This window comes from Peromyscus maniculatus, chromosome 11, assembly GCF_049852395.1.
Source record: "Peromyscus maniculatus bairdii isolate BWxNUB_F1_BW_parent chromosome 11, HU_Pman_BW_mat_3.1, whole genome shotgun sequence".
Classification (NCBI taxonomy): Eukaryota; Metazoa; Chordata; class Mammalia; order Rodentia; family Cricetidae; genus Peromyscus; species Peromyscus maniculatus.
In genome coordinates this window covers 80725551-80746458 of record NC_134862.1, presented here as the reverse complement: position 1 = coordinate 80746458, position 20908 = coordinate 80725551, and the positions used below count along the sequence as shown (strand labels likewise).

The window sequence follows — 20908 nt, the reverse complement described above, 5'->3', positions numbered from 1 at the left end:
GGCCAGGATTATGTTATGGGCCATCATTCTTAGCTAAGGCTTTTGATTTAAAAGGAATCTTGTTGTCAACCATGCGGTGTTGGGGGATATTCAATGCCACGGTGAACTCCAAGTTTGCATTTGCATTAATTAAATAAAATTAACCTTGGGTCATGAGGCTGAGTTAGCAACTAATTGACACAAAGTAATCAGGGAGCATCTGGAAGAGATAAAGAGATGCACAGGAAGTAGTAGGGAGGGCTTTTGAGTGTCCAACTTTTTCTGTTTGGATAGAACAGATGATGGACTTTTGGGGGGGAGAAGGTAGCTAGGTGCTACTCAACCTCTCTGAGATAGCAGGCTTCCTCTCAGCCTTTGAGTCTCAAATTTTATTTATAAACAGAATGATAGAGATTTAGTAAAAGTTGCCTTTAGTGGAATTGGCAGAGCCAGTACCTGTAGTAAAGAAGGCCCTCCAGGTCACTGCCAGAGAAGCAGGCCAGTAACTTCAGAGTCACAATTACTGGCTGAAATAGCAGCAGACTAACTAACACATGTTCCTGAGAAGATTATTAATAAGTATTACAAAGAACAGTCACAGGCCATTCAGGTTGTACATAAACAGGCACAACAACTGTTGATCTTTCAAAGGTACCAACAGCCCTGCCTTTAAAATTTTTAACTGCCAAATCTGTCTGGGTGGAACAATGGCCTTTGACATCAGAATAATGTCAGGTCTAGAACAGTTGATACAGGAGCAGCTAAATGCTCAACATATTGAAGAATTGACCAGTCCATGGAATTCTTCTTTATGTGTTATTAAAAAGAAATCTGGAAAATAGAGAATGTTAACATATATAAGAGCTATTAATAGGTGATTCAGCCAATGGTCTCTTGATAACCTGGAATTCCCTTGCCTTCTCTATTACCTACAAATCTATTATAGTGATTGAGTTAAAAGATCGCCTTTTTACTATACATTTGCAAGAACAGGATAGAGAAAAAATTGCCTTCACAGTGCCTACTGATGATAATTCTCAGCCTGTTAAGAGATATCAATGGGGCTGGGTGGTAGTGGTGCACACCTTTAATCCCAGCACTTGAGAGGCAGAGGCAGGTGGATCTCTGTGAGTTCAAGTCCAGCCTGGTCTACAGAGTGAGATCCAGGACAGGTACCAAAACTAAACAAGAAAGCCTGTCTCAAAAACAAACAAACAAAAAAGATGTATCAATAGAAAATTTTTCCACAAGTGATATAGAAATGTATGATATAGGTATGATAGGATAAAAGGGTATATTATTGAATCTACATTAAAGAGCAACAACTTGCTTAAAATGTCTTACATTGCTATGGATTTTGGTTTATTGATACAAATTTAAAGTTAATTTTGTTATAATATATGTATATTTCTACTTATGTTTAAGGTATTATGTTTATGCAACTCAATTAAAATTGTAATGTATACTTAAGAAATACAGATTAATAGTTAGTCATCTATGATAAACTTACAGTCATGTTAGTTAAGTTTTCTAGGTATACATAGATATATTTCAATTAGGTAGGTAATCTTCAAACACTTCAAGGACTTACAGAATATGGCATTTAAAATGTTTTAAAAATTTTGACTTTCTAGACATTGAGACATGTCTGCTGTACAATAGAGCAACTTCTGGAGGTATCACTATCCCTGACCTCAAGCTCTACTATAGAGCTATAGTAAGAAAAGCAGCTTGGTATTGGCATAAAAACAGACATGTAGACCAATGGAATTGAATCAAAGACCATGACATTAATCCACACACCTATGAATACCTGATTTTTGACAAAAAAGCCAAAACTGTACAATGTAAAAAAAGAAAGCATCTTCAACAAATGGTGCTGGCATAATTGGATGTCAACATGTAGAAGATTGCAAATAGATCCATATCTATCCCCATGCACAAAATTCAAGTCCGAGTGGATCAAAGACACCAACATAAATCCAGCTACACTGAACCTGATAGAAGAGAAAGTAGGAAGTAGCCTAGAATGCATTGTCATAGGAGACAACTTCCTAAATACCAAACCAGTAGCACAGACTGAGAGCAACAATTAATAAATGGGACCTCCTAAAGCTGAGAAGCTTCTGTCTGGAAGTCAGTATAGTGACATCTCAGAAAATTGGGAATCAATCTACCTCAAGCCCTAGTGATACCACTCTTGGGCATATACCCAAGGGGTGCTCAATCATACCACAAAGACACTTGATCAACTATATTCATAGCAGCATTACTCGTAATAGCCAGAACCTGGAAATAACCTAGATGCCCCTCAACTGAAGAATGGACAAAGAAAATGTGGTACATATATATGATGGGGTATTACTCAGCTGGGAAAAAAAGGTGACATCATGAAATTTGCAGGCAAATGGATGGAACTAGAAAATATCATCCTGAGTAAGGTAACCCAGACTCAGAAAGACAAACATGGTATGTACTCACTCTTAGTGGATACTAGATGTAGAGCAAAAGATAATCAGACCTACAACTCACAGCTCCAGAGAAACTAGGAAACAAGGAGGACCCTAAGAGGGATGCATGGATTGCCTTGGAAAGGAGAAACAGATAAGATCTCCATGAGCAACCTGGAGATGGGGGCTCAATAGAGGGGAAGGAATGGGGGATAAGAACATGAGGGAATAAGATGGTCGAGGTGGGGGAGGAACAGAGTGGGAGAGCAATGAAAGAAATATCTTGATAGAGGGAGACTTTATGGAGTAAGGGATATAAGGGGAATTCCCAGAAATCCACAAGGATGACCCTAGCTTAGACTACTAGCAATAGCGGACAGAGTGGCTGAACTGTCCTTCCCCTGTAATCAGATTGGTGACTACCCTAATTGTCATCATAGAGCCTTCATCCAGCAACTGATAGAAGCAAATGCAGAGACCCACAACCAAACACCAGGCCAATCTCCAGAAGTCCAGTCAAAGAGAGGGAAGAGGGATTATATAAGCAAGAGGGGGTCAAGATCATGATGGGGAAATCTCCAGAGACAACTGAACCAAGCTCATCTGAACTCATGAACTTTAGGTCAACAACTATGTGGAACCTGCATAGGACTGGTCTAGGCCCTCTGCATATGGGAGACAGTTGTGTAGCTTGGTCTGTTTGTGGGGTACCAGGCAGTGGGATCAGGGTCGATCCCTGGTGCATGAGCTGGCTTTCTGGAGCCCATTACCTATGGTGGGACTCCTTGCTCAGCCTTGATGCAGAAAAGAGGGGTTTGGTTCTGCCTCAACTTAATGTGCAAGGCTTTGCTGACTCCGCATGGGAGGCCTTACCCTTTTGAGGAGGGGATGCAGGATAGGTCAGGGAAGGGAAGCTGGGGGTGGCACAGGAGGAGGGATGAGAGGGAGATGGGGATTTGTGGTTGGTATGTAAAATGAATAAAAAAATTTAAATTAAAAAAAAGAAATGTATTTGAGTTCACTTGTTCCAGAAAAACATGTTTTTATGATGATTTTATAGTAACTGCATGACTTTTGGTTGTGAGGAAAACCTTCTTTGCAATGTATTTTGTGTGGGAAATACTAAAAAGGGTGTTTTAAAAAATAAAGAAAAATAATATAGAAAGATGATAGAAAGACCCTGAAAAGGTGTGTGTGTGTGTGTGTGTGTGTGTGTGTGTGTGTGTGTGTGTGTGTGTGTTTGTGTGTGTTTCCCTTTTTCAACAGCCCCAGAATTACGTTTTACTTCCTCAGATAGAAAGGTTAATTGAGGGCTGGAGAGATGACTCAGAGGTCCTGAGTTCAATTTCCAGCAACTACATGGTGGCTCACACCCATCTGTAATGAGATCTGGGGCCCTCTTCTGGCCTAAAGGGGTATATGCAGGCAGAACATTGTACACATAATAAATAAATAAATCTTTAAAAAAACAACAACAAACAAACAAAAGAAAGAAAGATCAATTGAGTGATTAGCTGGAGACTCCATGACTCCCCTTCAATTCCTGGCCTACTGAAGACTGGTCCTTACAGCATCAATCTAGGAACCAACAAAAAAAAATAGTACAGACATGGTGGCTTTCAACTCACTATATAGACAAAGATGGCCTTGAACTTATCCACTTAAAGATGTGTAGATTATCTTTGTGTGTGAGCAGTTTTGCTTTTTTTTTTTTTTTTTTTTTTTTTTGAGACCTGTGTATAAGACACTGTCCTCCAACCTGGCTATGTAGTAAGGGATAAGCTTGAACTTCTGATCCTCCTATTTCCACTTCTCAAGTGCAGGAATTTCGGACATGCCCCACCAAACCTAGTTTACATGATGCCAGGGATTGAACCCATAGCTCATGTATCCGAGGCAAACATTCTACCAGCTGAGTTACATACCTCTGTTTTGTTCTATTCTATCAACCTACCTGAGTTATGTTGTATAAATCAGTCCTTTAACATACACAGATATAAAATATAAGGTTGACCAAAAGCTGACTCCCAAAGGATTACAATGTTATCAGTATTATAATAAAGCTTTATACTGAGGATGTTTCATCACTGACAAAAAGGCAATTCATTCCATTATAGCCCAAACTGGTGTCTGAGAACTAGAAAAAGACAGTAGGTAGGGAGAGAGGAAACTCAAAACATCATGGGGGTGGGGTGATTTATAGAGATCGAATCCCAGATGCAGTCCTTCTTAAAATTTCACTAGTTTGTGGTAAGTATGAAAAAATCAAAGACAAAATAGTGAGGGTTATATGGAATTCAATCTATGCAGGCTAAAGATTTGTAAAATCGTCAACTGTAAAGAGCATTTTCATTCTTTAACCATGTTTTTGTGGCTAAGGGTAAAACTGACTCAACTGAAGTTTTCTTTAAATAGAAATTCTTAATAATATTTGAGCAGCTGGTGCAGTAACTGTCAATGCATGACCCTCGTGATTTAATTCTATTTTAATGGCTAAGTTTAAAATCAGTCTTTTAAAAGCAAGAATAAGGTATCTAATACCAATTAATAGTTACTTTTATCCAGTGCATACACTCACATTATTTTTCTTAGAAATTTTTATGTTAATAATTAATCTGTAACAAATTAATACATGGATTTGTATAACAAATCTCATATTTAAAATTAATGAAGGTTGAAAATGAACTTATAAAAGATTATTTTTCAGACTGACAAAAAGATTTGTATTTATTCTTAAATAATTACTTACTATTTTGTTGTTAAACTTCCCTTTTTTATAGTCAAGTTTAGTAGTATGTGCCTATAATCCAAGCATGTGGAAGTAGGATGAAGAGAGTCAGGAGTTCAAGGACATCTTCACAAAAACAGTGTGAGGAGAGCCTGAGCTACAAGAAATGTACTGTTTTATACATTACAAAAAATGTTTTCTTCTCCTATGAAATGAGAATAACTATGAATATTTGGGATTTTTTAAGTATTACCTTGCAAGAAAGACACAAATGAAAAAATCCAAATGGATGTCAAAGGTTGCAAGTCACCTCATTTATTTTTTTTTAAATACACAGATGGATGAAATTCCCAAACCTGGTGATAGTGCTAAGATATGATATTTAATATTTATCTTTTTGAGCCTTTGAATCCCATGAGTCAACACTGTAAAAAGAACTTTCCCGCAATAAATAAAAGTTGCCTCTCTTGTGGCATCCTGCCAGAAAAGGGGGAGCCTGGCAAAGTCTGGGCTATTCCCACCAGGCTCTTCCCATAAAAAGATAAGAGCTTCACCAGGACCACACTAGAAACTCTGCAGAGAGAGAGGGGGGCTCATCTCCCCTCAGCTGACAACTCTTCATTTCTGGCCAGGTATGGGAGGGAAGGTAGTTGCTGTGGATGGAATTAGGAAAGTGGACTCTGGCTCAGGACTGCTTTAAGCCCAGAGAAGTGAGGAGTTTAAAGGAAAGGAAGGAGCCTTTAATTGGACTAGATAGGAGTAGAGACAGGGATAAGGGGAAAGGTGGTCTGGATAGAGACTGACCTTCATCTTGCTTTTCTGTAGATGACCATGACCCAACTCAGCTTCCTGCTATTTATCATCCTGGCCACCGGAAGTTACAGTGTTGGTGAGTATTTCTACAGAACTCCAAATTCCTCAGGCCACCTCTAGCTTTAAAGGCAGTAAGGACTAGACTCAGTTGCTTCCAGGACATGGATCTCTGGAAACAAAGATCACACTTTTGTTGTGGTTGTTTGCTTGTTTTTTGACACGGATTTTCTCTGTAGCCCTGGCTGTCCTGGAACTCAATCTGTAGACCAGGCAGACATCAGACTCAGAGATCTACCTGCCTCTGCCTCCTGAGTGCTGGGATTAAAGACGTGGGTCACCACAGCTTGGCCCATCATGCCTTTTTTAAAATCTTGAAAGTAAATATAATTTTATTCTTTTCCCATTTCTTTTCCTCTTTCTAGGCTTTTCCAATTAACCTCCCTCCCAACTCTCTACAAAAAAAGGTCTCTTTTTGTTTAATCATATATATCTCCACAATTAAACCAGAGAGAGAGAGAGAGAGAGAGAGAGAGATATGTAAATACACACACACCCACACACACACACACACACACACACACACATTCCTGGACACGTAAATACAACCTATGCCATCCCCCAAAGAGATTATGCCTTTGAGATGTAGGCTGGGTGCTGATTGGCTCTTGAAGGAATTGACCGGTGGCAATGGGATTGTTGAGGTATGTCCTGGTCCAGATTCTGTACTTGTGTGTAGCTCTAGGGGAACTTCTGCAAGAACTGTGTCGCATCCTAATCACTCCTTAAACTTAAGACCTTGGCCTTAGAGTTTCAATGCTAAGGGAATTGTCTGGTTTGTGCCCAGAGACTGTTGTCTTCAATTCTGCTCTCTACAAGAACTCAACAGTATTTTAAAATATGTAGTATCTATTCACTGCTTTTTGAGTATTTTTAAGGAAAAAGTCTCTAAATGCCATCTTACTTCTCCACATGAAAATCTTTGTAGGCTTGGTATTAGGCACTAGGGAACTGAAGCTCGGTCACAGTAATTTGTGGGAGCCCACAAAGGTTTCCTAGTGAGATCTGAGCTTGCTTTACCCAGCAGGGCTGCATTAGGGGATGGTTTGACCACCTGTGTTGTTACCAGGTGTTTGGAATGGTCTGCATTTGGCTATGCTGTGGGGGAAGTCATTTGCTCCACCATTTGACATTTGCTTAAAAGTCCCTTAGAAGAAAAAGTAGGGGCCAGTGGGTTTTGATCGAGGCCCTCCAGAGGCTATCCTGTATTTCTCTGTCTCTCTCCCTCTATATTTCTATCTAAATATTTCTCACTTCTCACTTTCCAAGAGTATCCTGGGGGAAAAAATGGGAGCTGGTCTCCCTCAAATGGTGCCCAAACAGGGACCAAGGACTTTCAAAAGGGGCATCAGAGGGCACTAAGGGAAGTTAGGGCATGTCTGATTATGGAAATTAAGGTGGAGGTAATCTATTTGGGGGAGTGAAAGGGGCTGGAAGATGCCCTAGTGAGGCTGCAGCATATATTTCTCTCTCTCTAGGTTTTTTTTCTCTCTCTCTCTTAACTTCTATCTATGAAAATTAAGGAAGATAGAATATAGGAATACAGTGTCACAAAAAAATTTTGAGTAAGAGTAGAATTTCCTTAGAGTTAAAATGAAGCACAAAAATAGTAAGCAAATCTTTAAAGAGTCACTTGTAGTGTTTTGCCTGTGCCACGAAAAAAGAAAGCAACTTCAACAAATGCTGCTGGCATAACTGGATATCAACGTGTAGAAGGCTGCAAATAGATCCATATCTGTCACTGTGCACAAAACTGAAGTCCAAGTGGATCAAGGACCTCAACATAAATCCAGCTACTCTGAACCTGTTAGAAGAAAAAGTAGGAAGGAGTCTTGAACACATTGGCATCGGAGATCACTTCCTAAATATAATACCAGTAGCGCAGACACTGAGAGAAATAATCAACCAATGGGACCTCTTGAAACTGAGAAGCTTTTGTAGAGCAAAGGATACGGTCAACAAGGCAAAGCGACAGCCTACAGAATGGGAAAAGATCTTCACCAACCCCACATCTGACAGAGGACTGATATCCAGAATATATAAGGAACTCAAGAAATTAGACATCAAAATGACCAACAGTCCAATTGAGAAATGGGCTTAGAACTAAACAGAGAATTCTCAACAGAGGAAACTCAAATGTCTGAAAGACATTTAAGTAATTGCTCAACATCCCTAATCATCAGGGAAATGCAAATCAAAACAACGCTAAGATACCACCTTACACCTGTCAGAATGGCTAAGATCAAAAACACTGAAGACAGCCTATGCTGGAGAGGATGTGGAACTAGGGGAACTCTCCTCCATTGCTGGTGGGAATGCAAGCTTGTACAACCACTTTGGAAATCAATATGGCGCTTTCTTAGAAAATTGGGAATCAATCTCCCCCAAGATCCAGCTATACCACTCTTGGGCATATACCCAAGAAATGCTCAGTCATACCACAAGAGCACTTGCTCAGCTATGTTCATATCAGCATTGTTGGTAATAGCCAAAACCTGGAAACAACCTAGTTGCCCTTCAACTGAAGAATGGATAAACAATGGAATACTACTCAGCAGAGAAAAACAATGACATCATGAGATTTGCAGGCAAATGGATGGATCTAGAAAAAATCATCCTGAGTGAGGTAACCCAGACTCAGAAAGACAAATATGGTATGTACTCACTCATAGGAGGATGCTAGATGTGGAACAAGGATGACCGGACTGCTACTCACATCACCAGTGAGGCTACCTGGAAAACAGGACCCCAAGAAAGACACGGAGAAATGGATGAGATCTACATGAACAGCCTGGACATGAGTGGGAGCAATGAAGGGCGAGGGTCAAGGGAAAGAGAGCGGGAGATCCTAGCTGGATCAAGAAAAGAGAGGGAGAACAAGGAATAGGAGACCATGGTAAATGAAGACCACATGAGAAAAGGAAGAAACAAAGAGCTAAAGAGGCCCACAGAAATCCACAAAGATACCCCCACAAAAGACTGCTGGCAATGGTCGAGAGACAGCTGGGACTGACCTACTCTGGTGATGGGATGGCCAAACACCCTAATAGTTGGGCCAGAAACCCCATCCAAGGACTGAGGAATCTGGATGCAGACATCCACGGCTAGGCCCTGGGTGGAGCGCTGGGAGTCTAATTGTTGAGAAAGAGGAGGTTTTATATGAGCGAGAATTGTTGAAACCAAGTTTGGATAAAACACAGGGACAAACGACCAAACAAATGGAAACACATGAATTATGAACCAAAGGCTGAGGGGCCCCCAACTGGATCAGACCTTCTGAATAGGTGAGACAGTCGATTGGCTTGATCTGTTTGGGAGGCATCTAGGCAGTGGTACCAGGTCCTGGGCTCATTGCATGAGTTAGCTATTTGAAACCTGGGACTTATGCAGGGTCGCTTGGCTCAATCTGGGAGGAGGGGACTGGACCTGCCTGGACTGAGTTTATAAGGTCGATCCCAGTCCTCGGGGGAGACCTTCATCTGGAGGAGGTGGAAATGGGGGGGTGAGCTGGGGGGAAGGGGAGGGGAACAGGAAGGGAGAGGACAAGGGAATCTGTGGCTGTTATGTAGAACTGAATAGTATTGTAAAATAAAATAAAAAATAAAAAAATATGAATAGTGATGTAATTTTGTAAGAAGTGTAAATACATATAGTCAATAGCCAAGCTAGGTATAAATACATACAGTAAATGGTCATGACAGTTATAAATATGTATTGTTTATACGACAATTGCGTTAATGTTAATGAACTAGAGTTTGCTGACTCTAAGGGAATCTTTAAGTTTGTTATAATTTATTTGATGTGGTTTTTACCCAGAGTAATTTATATGATGTGGTTTGTACCCAGAGTTTATTGCTTTAATAAAAAGGAGGCTTGGCACAGCTAAGGCGCTTATAGACTATGGTGATGTTGTGTTCCCCAATATATTATGCACTCTAATAAATTTATCTGGGTTCAGAGAACAGAACAGTCACTAGATACAGAGGCCAAAAAATGGTGGTACACCTTTAATCTGGAGGCAGAGATCCATTAGGATCTCTGTGAGTTCAAAGCCACATGGGAAACAGCCAGGCATGGTGACACATGACTTTAATCCCAGAAGTGATGGCAGGAAGCAGAAAGGTATATAAGGCATGAGGACCAGGAACTATCCTGGTTAAGCTTTTAGGCTTTTGAGCAGTAGTTCAGCTAAGATCCATTTGGATGAGGACTCAGAGGCTTCTACTCTGAGGAAACAGGATCAGCTGAGGAATTGGCAAGGTGAGAAAGCTGTGGCTTGTTCTGCTTCTCTGATCTTCAATCATTCACCCCAATACCTGGCTTCAGGTTTGATTTTGTTAATAAGACCTTATAAGATTCATGTTACAATAGCCATATTAAGATCCGTTAAAAAAGGATATTCCATCTTTATAATCCTCCACTCCTGTACTGGGAGGTGTGGCAATTATGGAGATCACTGTGGATGGTTGTGAGCTCAATAGAAACCTGAGCTAGAGCTAAGTTAAACTCAGTAACCCCTCCTGCCAGAGACTGAAAGCCAGAGACAGGCAACTTTCTCCGGATGGCTTCCAACGTAATAATCAGGGAGAATGACCTAAGACAGACCTCAGTCTATCTAAGGGGCCCTTTAAAAAATTAAGAGGAGGAAAGTGTGGGAAACCACAAAGGTTTCCTAGTGAGATCTGAGCCTGCTTTACACAGCAGGGCTTCATTAAGGGATGGCTTGACAATATGCATGGTTACCAGCTGTTTGGGATGATCTACACTTCACTGTGCTGGGGTGAGGTCTTTTGCTCCACCCCTTGGCATTCCTTTTTTCATTTTTTGTTATTAAGAATTTTTCTACTCACTCCACATACCATCCACAGCTCCCCACTTCTCCCTTCCCCCAACCCCCATGCCCTCTTCCCCAAGCCACCCCACATCCCCTAAATCAAGGTCTCCCATGGGGAGTCAGCTGAGCCCAGCACACTGAGCCTAGGCAGGTCCAAGCCCCTTCCCACTGAACCAAGGCTGTGCAAGGTATCACACCATAGGCACCGGATTCCTAGAAGCATGCCCATAGACCAGGGACAGATCCCAATCCCCCTGCCAGGGTGCCCCCCAAACAGTTCAAGCCCAGTCCAATGGGGGCTCCACAGCCACCAGTCCACAGTTCATGGGCTTCCTCTAGTGTGGCTAGTCATCTCTGCACATGCTCCCATCATGATCTCTACATCCCTTGCCTGAAGAATCCCTCCTCTCTCTCATCAATTGGATTCCAGGAGCTCAGCCTGGTGCCTGGCCATGGATCTCTGCATTTGCCTCCATCAGTCACTGATCAAAGACTCTATGATGACAGCTATGGTTATTTGCTAGGCTGGTAACCAGAGTAGACCAGTTCAGGCACCCTCTGGACCACCCCTCAGCATTCCTTTAAAAACCCTTTGGAAGAGACAGAAGGGGACAGTGGGTATTGATCCAGGCCCTCCCGAGGCTATCCTGTGTTTCTGTCTATCTCTCTCCCCCTATAATTCTATCTAAATATTTCTCACTTCTTCCTCCCCAAGAGTACCCTAGGGGGAAAAGTGGGGGCTGGTCTCCCTCAGTAAGTACAATCCCAAAATGCATGACTTGTAAACATGGGCCTACATACATCTGAGTAGCTCTGCCCCAGAGTTAATAATGTTTGTTTCTACTCTTCTAGGTTCTCAGAGGACATTGCAGGGTTGACGCTACGTTGCAAGGCTTTTTATTCCAGGGCCCCTTGGTCAAGCCTCTGCATTGTCAACCTCACTACCTATGCTTCAGGCACATTAGGCTCCCTGCATTTCTTCTACTACAGAGCTGGACTTCACTGTATTCTCCTTTTTCAGGACTTGGACAAAAAGTTCTCCAAGCCTTTAAATCTCTAGTCTTTCTTTCTAGTTACAAATCTTGTTGATTCTCAGGTGAGGCTTTGAGAAGTCTTGTAATGAGTTTAGGATGAATAACAAGGGGAAGCTATGTATCACATGAGAGTGAAACTCTGCATCTTCTCTAATTAAAGAGAACCTGGATACCAACAGATGGACCAATTCTGTGTCTTCCTCTCTGTTCAGAAGCTGCAAAGAAATCAAGCAGGAGATGACTGGAGCACAAGGTGAGTGATGAAGCATTTAAAGAGCACACAGTAATCCTAACACTGGGAGCCCAAATCAGAGGATTGAAAGCTCCAAGGCAACCTGGGGAGACCCTTTCTAAAATATACAAAACAAATAACCCACTTAAGAAATCATGCTTTTGGCCTCTGGAACAGCTTTGCTTTTTGATATAGAAAATGGGATACAATGTACATAGTGGATAAAAATTGCCACTTACCAATTTGAAGGGTTTACACAGTCAAGAACAACTTTCACAATGGTATGGACCAATACTATCCATCTCCAGAAAGTTTTCATTTCTTAAAAAGAAATTCTGTACCACAAAGTAATAAATTCCTGTATTTCCTGTGAGCTGCTGTTCTGTTTCCTACTTCTATGAATCTGTCAATTCTTGTTACCTCATATGAGTAATCTGCCTTATTTCATTAACATGCTTCAAGGCTCATATGTGATGTAGAACAGTTAATTTATTTTAAAAAGATTTATTATTATTACTGTGTACATATGCATGGCTGCGTGTGAGAATGTGTACATATATATGGATGTACATACAGAGTCCAGAAGACACCATCTAGTCCTCTGGAGCTGGAATGACAGGAACTTGTACACTGACAAGTGTGAGTGCTGGGAACCTAACTCAAGTCCTCTGCTAGAGCAGTGCTTGGTCTTAACCACAGAGCCATTTCTGCAGTTCACTTCATTCTTTTTCACCTATTGGATATAAAGGAATGTACACAATATATATTCTGCATAATAAACAGCACAGATTATCGCTTATTCCTTTTTCTGTAGAGAAATACTTGCATTGTTTCTGCCATCCAGGTTTTGTGACCAGAATTGGAATGAACAAGAATGTAGATAACTGAAGCCCCATTCTCAGTTCTTTGAATACATACCAAGTAGAGTTCCTAAGTCCTTTATAATACTATGTTTAACTTTAGAAATAAATCACTGATAGTTTGGATAATTCTGTGTTCTGCCTCAATCACAGAAGGATGGCTTTCTACACTCAGGCAGATTCCCAGGGACACCTGTGATAGGACACTCAGGATATGAGGCATTAGCCATGGTTATACTTCCTGGAGTCATTCTGCCTCTGGAGCAGAGAAGGACAATGAGGCTGCACACAGGACTGTGGACTGGTTCTCTCCACAGATGGCCTCTATTTCCTCCGCACGGAGAATGGTGTCATCTACCAGACTTTCTGTGACATGACCACTGCAGGTGGTGGCTGGACTCTGGTGGCCAGTGTGCATGAGAACAACATGGGCGGGAAGTGCACAGTGGGTGATCGCTGGTCCAGTCAGCAAGGCAACAGAATCGACTACCCAGAGGGGGATGGCAACTGGGCCAACTACAACACCTTTGGGTCTGCAGAGGGGGCCACAAGTGATGACTACAAGGTTGGTACACTCTGTGGCCACTTGGGAAAGGGTGAGGATGTGAGTGTAGTCCAAGCATGCCAGGGAGAGGGTTAGAAGGTTGTCCTTCAACACAGAGCTGAACAACTGAAAAATACTTATCTTGAATCTCAACATACTCCAAAGTTGGCTTTTCAGTTAGTTGGTGGTGGTGGTGATGGTGGTAGGATAGTTATCCTTAGAAATGGCGGTATTAGAGCATGCATGGTGTCCATGTGAAGCCCTGAGATACCAACTGTGCTGAGGACTGTGCATGTGGGTCTTTCACTTACTGAAATCTGGTCTAATTAGGCTCAGTGTTGGTTGCTTTTCAGAACCCTGGCTACTTTGACATCCAGGCTGAGAACCTGGGTATCTGGCATGTGCCCAACAAAAGCCCTCTGAAAAAGTGGAAGGAGAGATCCCTGCTGAGGTACCGCACCTCCAGTGGCTTCCTGAATCAGCTGGGCCATAATCTGTTTGGCCTGTACAAGGTACTGGAGACTGCTGCCTGAGGCTGCTTTTCCAAGGTGTAGAGAGAGAAACAGGTCCTTAAGGTTAGGCAAGTTGTATTGCATATTTCCCTTATTCTAAAGTGTAATAAGTCAAGGAAGGCAAGAGATACCCATATGTGGAAGACAGGAGGGGCAGAGTGGGGCGGGGTGGAGCGGGGTGGGGGGAGGCAAGGTGAGGCTAATAACAATCTCAGTCACTGGACACTTGCTGTGCTTCTCCATGTAGGATAGTGTTCCTGTGAGTGCCAATGCTGCCATTCTTACCCAGTGACTTCTTTTGTTCCTTGTAGAAGTACCCAGTGAAATATGGAGCAGGGAAGTGTTGGACTGACAATGGCCCAGCAATACCTGTGGTCTATGACTTTGGTGATGCTCAGAAGACAGCCTCTTATTACTCCCCCCTTGGCCGGAGTGAGTCTCTGATGCTTCTCTGAACACTGTGCAGGACACGTGATAAATTCAGTTATGATAACTGTCATTTACCATCCACGACAGCCTGCTTCTCTTCTATAAATGTGTTTTCTTTCACTTGATTCAATTGCTTGCCTTTGATCTCTAAACTATTACTAACCCATTTTACAGCTTAGGAAACTGAAGCACTGAAAGTCCAGGAACTTGGCTGAGATCACAGAGCATAAACAAGAGAGTCAGCATTTGCACTGGGGATTCATGGTTTGGCAATCTACTCTTTGCAACCCCATTATCAGTCAGAAGTTTCTTAGGATCAAACCAGGTCCAATTGCACAGGACTGAACAACAGAAAAAAATGGAGTTTTATTTTGGTTGTAAGGGATGACTATTACATTATTTAATATAAATCGAAGTGGCACATACTCTTTATGAATGCTGAGCCTATGCTGTATAACTCAAAGTTCTTCTTATTTATACTCAAGATAGAAGGTTTTAAAAGAAAAATTAGCAAGATAAATATGAACAGGACCAAAATGAATGCACTTGATTGCTGCTGTGACAAGCCTTGGAGATATTCAGTAGAGACGTTCCTATATAATAAATTTCTCCATTCAAACTCTGGAGGATGAGGACATTTTTTCAAGGACTGACTCTTGGGATCTGTGGATAGGAATAGCTGTGGCTTCCCCAATGTGTCTGTTATTTTAGACTGTATATCCTGAACCAAACTCTGGGCTGACAACTATTTCTAGCATTTTCCTTGAATGCTGTTTTCTGTCTCTTGTTTTCAGATGAATTCACTGCAGGATTCATCCAATTCAGAGTGTTTAATAATGAGAGAGCAGCCAATGCCTTGTGTGCTGGAATGAGGGTCACTGGATGTAACACTGAGCATGTGAGTCTGTGTAGTGACCAGAGACGCCCATGAATATGACAGAGGTTGCCAGTGTGTATCTGTGTATATTGAGTATGGGAGAATCCCTTGTTAGTGTGTGTACATGTATGAGAGTGTGACCTTTCCCTGTACCTTGCTTGGTCTCAGGGATCAGAACTTCTATCTAGATACAGAAATCCTGTCTCTTTGAAAACAATAGTCAACATTACAAACTTCTGATATACTGTTGTTGTTTGCTTCGATTTAAGAATTAAACACTCAGCCGGGCGTGGTGGCGCACGCCTTTAATCCCAGCACTCGGGAGGCAGAGGCAGGCGGATCTTTGTGAGTTCGAGGCCAGCCTGGGCTACCAAGTGAGCTCCAGGAAAGGCGCAAAGCTACACAGAGAAACCCTGTCTCGAAAAAACCAAAAAAAAAAAAAAAAAAAAAAGAATTAAACACTCAGTTACCTGGATGAGGGAGACCCTTATATTCAGGAAGTCCTGTGCAAGCCTTTGGGGACTGAGATTGTTAGAGAGTCACTAGGCATTGGCACTCTCTACCTGGGATTTAGCTTTTAGAGTGAAACATATCATTTCCATCCCTTTTCATGACTTGTACAGATTTTCATTGTGTCAAGGGTTTACTAGGAGAATCCTGGACATCTGGTAGACCTCACCCAGGCCATTCACCTCCCTATCAAAAAGAATTTCTCTTGTTGGATGTTGGCATATCAACTAACTGACAAGGCAGGTGCACTCACCTCCACTGCAGCAACCTGATGTCCTCCCTAAGCCTGAGATCATAAGACTCATATGAGTTTGTTTTGTTTCTTTTTTTTTTGCCAAAAGCAGGCTAAGAATGAAGTCCTTTTATTGCCACAGTGAAAGCTATAACAAGTTAACATGTTCTGGCAGAGCATGGTAATGCACATCTTTAATCCCAGCACTTGGATGGTAAAGACAGGCAGATCTCTGTGAGTTTCAGGCCACCCTGGTGTACATAGTGAGTTCCAGGTCAACCAGAGCTACATAGTAATAACTGGACTTGAATAAAAATTAACATGTTCTCTTGGGATCCAGACCTCCCTAACGTAACAATCTGAAAAAAGGGTAATCACTTCCTGGCAGGTGATCATGAAGATCTCAGCGGCTTAGCTTGTCTCCTCAGTCATTAGCTTGTCTTTCACCTGGTCAAGATGAAGCAGCTTTGCAGTCAAGGAGGACTATGTTGTAAATGATGAAATGGGAAGAGCCTGTGGTGTTGGGGGAGTAGAAAGATCTTTCCAATTTTGGTATGCAACATGGGTGTGGGATACAGAAAGTGCTCCTTTTGAAAATTTTAACATGGACTAAATCAGGAAACAACTTTTACATCACATCAATGGTTTTTGGACTGTATAAGTGAAGAGAACCCCTGCAATGTTTTAACAGGCAATTAGATTAATGTGAGCATTCTTTTTTTTCCAAAGAGGACACTACACTGATAGTATATGGGTGACATATTCTAATGGAGAAAAGACTAATCATAAGGAAATAAATATTGAAATGTCTTCCTATGGCACAAATGAGAGCCTGATGCAGTGTGATCGAAATTTGGGGCAGGGAAGACTAATGAATTCCAAATATTTTAGATTTATTAATAGTTGAATACAGAGAATGAGAAGAGAAGACATTTGTAATGAGTCTTTTTCAGTCACACCAACCAGCTCTCAAATAATGACACAGAGACTTATTTATCATGAAAGCCCAGCCTTAGCTTAGCCTTGTTTCTAACTAGCTCTTGTAAATTAAACTAACTCATATTTTTTAATGTATGTTTTTCCACATACTTGTTACCTTATCTCCATCTTGCCCATCCTACTTCTGCAGCCTCTGGCTGGTAACTCTGCCTTTCTTCTTGCCTGATCTCTCTCTGTCCACAAGTCCTGCCTATATCTTCTGCCTAGCTATTGACCATTCAGCTTTTTATTGAACCAATCCCAGTGACACATCTTCACAGAGTGTAAAGGAACATTCTACAACACACATTTTGAATAATTTCATGGTTTTCATTGAATAGGTGAATATCAAGTAGTAAGCCAAGATTTCTAGATGCTAAATATGTTTGGGATCAAGAAGAGGTATATAGTTATATGATGCTAGATTTTTAAAACATATTTTACTTTGTTTATATGCGTGCACATATATATTCAAGTGATCACAGAGTAAAAAGGAGACATTGGATCCCTGGGAATTGACATTAAAGTCTTTTGATTGGGTGCTGGGATCTGATATGGAAGCTGGGACTTTGATTCTCTGATAGAGAAATAGGATGTCTCAACCTTGGGGCCATATCTCCAGCCCCCATGTTACCAGCTTGTTTGGGTTGGATTTTATTTTGTCTTATTTAACATGTATTTATTTAATTTGACATGTATGAGTATTTTGCTTGCACAAATGTTTGTATGTTGCTTGAGTTCCTGGTGCCTTTGAGCCAGAAGAGGGCATTCATGTCCTGGAACTAGAGTTACAATAGTTGTCAGCCCCATATGGGTTCTGGGACCCAAACCTGGTCCTCTGCAAGAGCAACAAGTGCTCTTAACCACAGAGATATCTCTCTATCCCCAGTCTACATGCTTTGATCAGTGATGGACTTTGAATATAATAACAGTCTCAAAGAATTTGTGTTGCCTCTTATCATCATAGTCATTCTAGCTTGTATAAGTATAAACAATGATTTTCACAATGGCAAACTTATCAATGAACTTCCCTAAGTAAACTTCATTTTTAAGTTATATGTGGCTGTAAGTAACTGTGCTGATGTTTTGTTTTGTTTGATTATTTGTCTGTTTGTAGTCATGTGGAGTGTAAAGACCCTGAGTAGTGACTCTAAACAGCAGCCTGATCTTTAAGTCTTGAACTTAAGAAATATCTGGATTAGAGATAGGGATTTTAAGCCATCAGTGAGTTGTTCATAACTAACGCTAAAGATGTAATACAACATATAAGAGAATTGTAAGTGTGTCCCCTCTGGGAAGTAGAACTTAAGGAATTCATGAAGGAAAAGTCTAGACAGGGAACCTGAGAACAAAGGTTCAGAGCAGTTGAAGGAAAGGTAGGAAGAGACAGTGATGCCACTAAAGCCAATGGAGGGGGTTTTATGGATCAAATAGAGTGATACTGCCAATGAGAGTCTGATGAGGGATGAAGAGCCCACTGAACTTGGCTATTGAGGTATGTCTGGGCTCACCAGCTGTATTAGTCAGTTTTTTGCCTTTGTGATAAATACCTGAGAGAAACAATATATAGAATGAAGGGTGTGATGGCTAGTTTTATGACTTGACACAAGCTATAGTCATCTGAGATGAGGGAATCTCAATTAAGAAAATGCCTGTGTAAGATCAAGCTGCAGGCAAGCCTGTAGAGCAGGCTTAATTGCTGATTGATTAAGGAAGGCCCCGCCCATTGTGAGTGGTGCCACCCGAGACTGTGGCTCCTGAGTTCTGTAAGAAAACAGTCTAAGCAAACCATGAGCAGCAAGCAAGAAAGCTGTACTTCTCCATGGTCTCAGCATCAGTTCCTGCCTCCAGGCATCTGCCCTGTTGAATTCCTGTCCTGACTTCCTTCAATGATGAATAGTAATATGAAAGTATAAGCAAAATAAACCCTTTTCTCCCCAAGTTGCTTTGGTCATTGACAGGACCAAGCAGAAGCCATAAGAGGCTGCTCAGTCTTCTCTCAGACATCAGGCCTCAATTTCAGGTTCCTGAGACTTGAGCAAGCAGTTTCAGGGAGGACTATGGAAAACAAAACAAAACAAAACCATAGTCCTTGCAGTAGCTCCCTTTCTGAATATACTCTGACCACTCAAGTTTCAGCCAATTGTTTAATGTCTGGGACCCCTCATCAACTTAGAGATACGTGCCTAAGTCAAGGACAGAACCTGGACCACTGAGTCAGCCCCGATAGTCAGTACGTGCTAGGCCAGCCAGCCTCCATAGCAACTCAAGGACAAAGCCTGAGACTTGTCCAGGCCTAACCAAAAATTGATAACTGTAACCCCCAAATAATGCTAGCCAATTAAAAGTTTCTAACATGATTGCCACTCACATACTCACAGAAACCAATCCTGAATCAGTTCCTATGTAGTCTGTAGACCCCAAGCCCCCGCTGTTTTAAAAACTCTGCCCTGTTGGGCTGTGGTGGTACACACTTTTAAACCCAGCACTCCGGATGCAGAGCCAGGTGGATCTCTGTGAGTTCGAGGCTAGCCTGGTCTACAAAGCGAGATTAAGGACAGTTAACAAAGCTACACAGAGAAACCCTGTCATGAAAAAAACCAAAAAATTAAAAAAAAAAACTGCCCCATTGCTACTAAGGGTGTCTTCTGCTCTGCTGCTGCATCAGCTGGGCTGAGAGTCCTGAGTTAATTCATAATAATACAAAGACACTTTTCTCTTTGGATTTGGTCTTTTGGTGGTCTTTGGGAGAATCTGGGCACAACAGTCATGATGTTTCATCACAGCAATAGTAACACAGACTAAGACAAATGGCTTTGTAGTTTGATGGTATTTGATATTTTAATCCAAGATCACTTGGCTCTATTGCTTTTAAATCCATAGTGGAGCATGATAAACATCATGCAGGAAAGACATGTCAGAACAATATGCCTCACTGCATAGCAGTAAGGAGCCAAGAAAGACTAGAAAAGGCCAGGACAAGATACGCTTCAAAACATGCCACTCACACTTTGAGTGATCTATTTCCTCTAACCAGACCCCAATTTACACAGCTCCAATAGTCAGTTCAAAATTGTGAACCCATCAATGATTAGCCAACTGATGAAGGCAGGGTCCTTATATTCAAGCTTTCCCCAAAGTTCTGCCTCTAAATATTACTTACACTGGGGAACAGGTCTTCAGTGCATAACACCTTTGGGGAGGACACTTCTTATCCAAACCTTATCACCACCTGACCTTTCCTCTCTTCCTTCTTTTCCAGCACTGCATTGGTGGAGGAGGATTCTTCCCAGAACGTAACCCTACGCAGTTTGGCGACTTCTCTTCATTTGATTGGGATGGATATGGAACCCACAAGGGGGCCAGCAATAGCAGGAAGATAACTGAAGCAGCTGTGCTTCTGTTCTACCGTTAAGAACTTTGTGGTGTTGGACCCATACTTCTCCTGAGTCTGTGGACTCACATTCATGGAGCAAAACTTACCTAATAGCTAGAATGCTAATGACAGGAAAAAATAAATTGTGCTCATTGCAGGCTTGGTGTCTTCGTGAATCATTTTGGAACAGGGGTGGGAGATTTCAAAAGAGTTTCTGCTGCCCTGTTTGATTCTCTTGGGACACAAAGGCTGGGAATCCTGATACAGCAATACTTTCTCAGGTAGCCCCTCAAACATCCCAAAGAGATACAGGACAGAGAGGAGACACACTACTCCACCTCCACTACTTCCTTATTTTATTTGCATTCCTTGCTAGTTTATTTTTTTCCAGATGGGACTAGTGTATTCTGTGCTGGTCATAAACTCCCAATGTAACAAATACCCTGGGTAAACAAAAACAAAA

At 41.6% G+C, this 20908-nt stretch overlaps 2 protein-coding genes across 2 annotated transcripts in view; both read left to right on the top strand.

The window, feature by feature from the left end:
• The window catches only part of LOC102911632 (intelectin-1a-like), a 144106-nt gene that overhangs the window by 60213 nt on the left and 62985 nt on the right, over positions 1–20908 (top strand). The window lies entirely within an intron of this gene.
• Positions 12067–20499, top strand: LOC102910804 (intelectin-1a). The gene is made up of 6 exons (XM_006990601.4): positions 12067–12148; positions 13305–13552; positions 13885–14043; positions 14355–14475; positions 15267–15370; positions 20332–20499. The coding sequence occupies exons 1-6, from the start codon at positions 12133–12135 to the stop codon at positions 20482–20484; spliced, it is 801 nt and encodes a 266-aa protein (XP_006990663.4). The 5' UTR covers positions 12067–12132; the 3' UTR covers positions 20485–20499.